Source organism: Micropterus dolomieu, linkage group LG17, assembly GCF_021292245.1.
Source record: "Micropterus dolomieu isolate WLL.071019.BEF.003 ecotype Adirondacks linkage group LG17, ASM2129224v1, whole genome shotgun sequence".
Lineage (NCBI taxonomy): Eukaryota > Metazoa > Chordata > Actinopteri > Centrarchiformes > Centrarchidae > Micropterus > Micropterus dolomieu.
The window spans coordinates 36,668,234-36,671,462 of NC_060166.1; the positions used below are offsets into that span (position 1 = coordinate 36,668,234).

Below are 3,229 nucleotides of genomic sequence, written 5' to 3' on the forward strand. Positions count from 1 at the left end.
GGAGGTGTTGTCGACAGCTGTAAGTAACGTTATTGCCATTGTCACAGTCAAAGGGTGCTTTCACACCTCGATCGATTGGCGATGTTCCAAAACAAGGGGGCGGTTCCCGTTTGGCCCGGTTCGTTTGGAAATATGTGAACACAACAATCACACTCTCTGATCCGAAACAAAACAACCGAGCCGAGATCGCCTAGAAGCGGTCTCGGTGGTCTCTGCTCGATTCCATACGAACCCTGGAGCAGTTCGCTTGCAGTGAGAACACAGCCGACCCGTGAACGCCCCGTATTTCTGAGTAACTTCCCCAACACTGAGTTGACAATAAGGATCGGTTAAATTGGGTATGTTTTGATGATTGCTTGTTATAGGCTATTTCTAACGTTGTTGTCGATTGGTCACTCATATATATATATATATATATATATATATGATACACTTTGCTATATGAACGGTTGCTTTTTAAGTCGTCCTGATGTTAAAGGTTTTAGCACGTTATAATTTCTTGTGAATGGTTGTGACGGGGTTAATATAAGGCCTTTTCAGACGGCTTGGGGGGGGGGCTCAGTATATTTTCCTGCTTTTTTGCCCTTTGCCAATAACATGGCTGCAATAATAGCTCGTGGAAAGACACACAGCGCTGTAACGTGTTGCTCTGATTAGTTACTGCATGTGAGCGATCTGTCACTTCAGCTTGTCTGGCTGATACGAGGGGACAGTTCCAGTCAGCCTGTGACGCCACCGTGTCCTCAGCAGGAACTCACCTGTCCACCTCCTGTTTCAGCCCTCATCTGTTTCTCCCTGCCGTCTCTGTGTTTGCCTCCTTGTCTGTCAGTCTGTTGACCGCTGTTCTCACGCTGCTGGTAGCTCCGCCTTCTGTCTGCTGCTTCCTGTCTGTCTGACCTACAAGCTGACCAAAGTTTATTTACTCTGGCTTTTATCCATCAGTGTTGTGTTATTTCATTTTCTCATTATCATCATTAAACCTCATGTTCAGACTTCCAACCAGCAGCCTGTCAGTCCGCCTGTAAACACTGTAAACGCTTCCTGTCGGACTTCCTGTTTGAGGCTCTCAGCCCATTGGTTCCTCCTGAAGACGTAATTTTTTTAAACATAGTTTTTCATGTTAAAAACATACATATAATACAAAAATGTGACATCTTTGTGATTCCAAAGAATTTTGGAGCAGATTAGTAGTAAGTAAGTAAACCTGTCCAGATGTTCAGGATGTGAAACTTCCTGCTGACCTTTTCCTCGGCTCTGACTCTGAGACTGAGGAGAGGAAGCGAGCGTTGAGTGTCACCGTGCTCAGCACGTTCACTGCTGGGTGATCTGAACAGGTTAACAATGAAGGGAAGTTTAGGATATGATAAGGTTTCTGGTTTTGCTGGCGTTTGAGTCAGCTGAGGAGCTACCTGTGTGTTCAGGTGTGTAACTGTGTTGTGTCTCTGCAGGGGGAGGACAGAGCTGCCCTGTCTCCTACAGGTAAGACCGCTCTCTGCTGTTTACCTGCAGTCCGTTCACCTGACTGACTTGGACTGATTTATGGTGTTTTCTTCCAGCCAATCAGTCGCCCTCTTACCCCAGCCCAGGGGGCGCGGCCTCCTGTCGGACGGCCAGTCTGAGACCAGAGAGCTTCCTGTTCCGTCTCGGGCAGAAAGAAGAGAAGCGGAAAGGTGAGATGTCGCCAGGTGACCTTCTTTACCTGTTATCTCACCGGCCAATCGTATCTGACTGCTGTGTCCTGTGTGTCCTCCAGCTGATGCTGCTGCTCCTCAGAGCCAGGAGGAGGCTCCTGCTGCTCCTCCTCTGGTTGGAGAAGACGCTGAGCTGGTGGAGCAGCTCCGAAAGGTTCGTCTGCTGCACACGGTGATCTTTTTTTAAGGAACACAGACCCCTTTAGATCTGATACAGACTCATCAAGTCTTTGTGATGTCCCGTCGGGTGGCGTCCTTTAGTTTGACCACAGATGATAAAGTCATCCACATGACAACCAGAGCTCGTTCCTACCAAACGCTGTCAGTCCAGTTTCCACAACGAGAATAATCAGAAGGTCTGTGCAGGTTCTGCTGACTGTTACTGACCCAAGTCGGACCTTTCTTTTATAGGTGAACATCTCAGGAAGGTTGTATTTGACCAGTTACAAGGTCGCCATTTTAACCCCGAACCATGAGACATGCTTTTATTACTAGCTGCTTATTATTGTCTCTCTTGTTCCTGGTCTCCTAAACGTTTTTAAGATAATGAGTGATCATTCAGAACGCTGCAGCCAATCACAGCCCAGCTTCCTGGATGACCTCATCTCTTAGTGTTCCTGCAGGAACGACGTGAGGCTGCGTTCTGTATCTCGGTGTATTTGTGTTGTCTGACCTCTTGTGACATCACAGTTTCCTTCTGATTAGTCTGTATTGATCTGCTGTAGCAGACAGCACGTTCCCATGGTTACCCTCTGACAGTTGCTGACCAGCTGATATATATAAACCCGGTTACCGAGAGAGTGTCGGGTGTAATGCCTGCATGACATCACGCAGTCTGGATGTTCACCTGTCTGTCTTTCCGCCCAGAATATCGAGGCTCGCCTGAAGGTGTCGTTGCCCAGCGACCTGGGAGCAGCTCTGACGGACGGGGTGGTGCTCTGTCACCTGGCCAATCACGTGAGACCACGATCCGTCCCCAGCATCCACGTCCCCTCCCCCGCCGTGGTGAGTACAGATGATTATCACCGAGCAGGAGACGAGGTCGCTGCTGGTTATTAACACCGGTCTCTGTGTCTGCAGCCCAAACTCACCATGGCCAAGTGTCGACGAAACGTTGAGAACTTCCTCGAGGCGTGTCGAAGGATCGGCGTTCCACAGGTAACGCACACACATTGGTACCGAGGTTCTAGTTTACCTGCAGTACCTTTTATTTAAATCAGGAACTGTGATCAAAGGAGTCAGTGACATCTTAGTTCAGAGAGGGACCAGAACTAATGACCACTTATCTGAGACCTTTGTAATATGTGTATATATCTAAGGTGGATGATGGATGGATGCGTGATGGATGGATGATGGATGCATGATGGATGGGGATGGATGATGGATGCGTGAATGATGGGTGGGGGTGGATGATGGATGTGTGAATGATGGGTGGGGGTGCATGATGGATGTGTGAATGATGGGTGGGGGTGCATGATGGATGCGTGAATGATGGGTGGGGGTGCATGATGGATGCGTGAATGATGGGTGGGGGTGGA

General features: G+C 48.7%; 1 protein-coding gene across 1 annotated transcript in view; it reads left to right on the top strand.

The window, feature by feature from the left end:
* Positions 1–3,229, top strand: part of lrch3 (leucine-rich repeats and calponin homology (CH) domain containing 3) — a 22,112-nt gene that overhangs the window by 9,485 nt on the left and 9,398 nt on the right. The window contains 5 exon segments of the mRNA XM_046075001.1: positions 1,449–1,479; positions 1,557–1,670; positions 1,754–1,845; positions 2,559–2,696; positions 2,772–2,849. Of these exon segments, the coding sequence (XP_045930957.1) occupies positions 1,449–1,479; positions 1,557–1,670; positions 1,754–1,845; positions 2,559–2,696; positions 2,772–2,849 (453 nt within the window).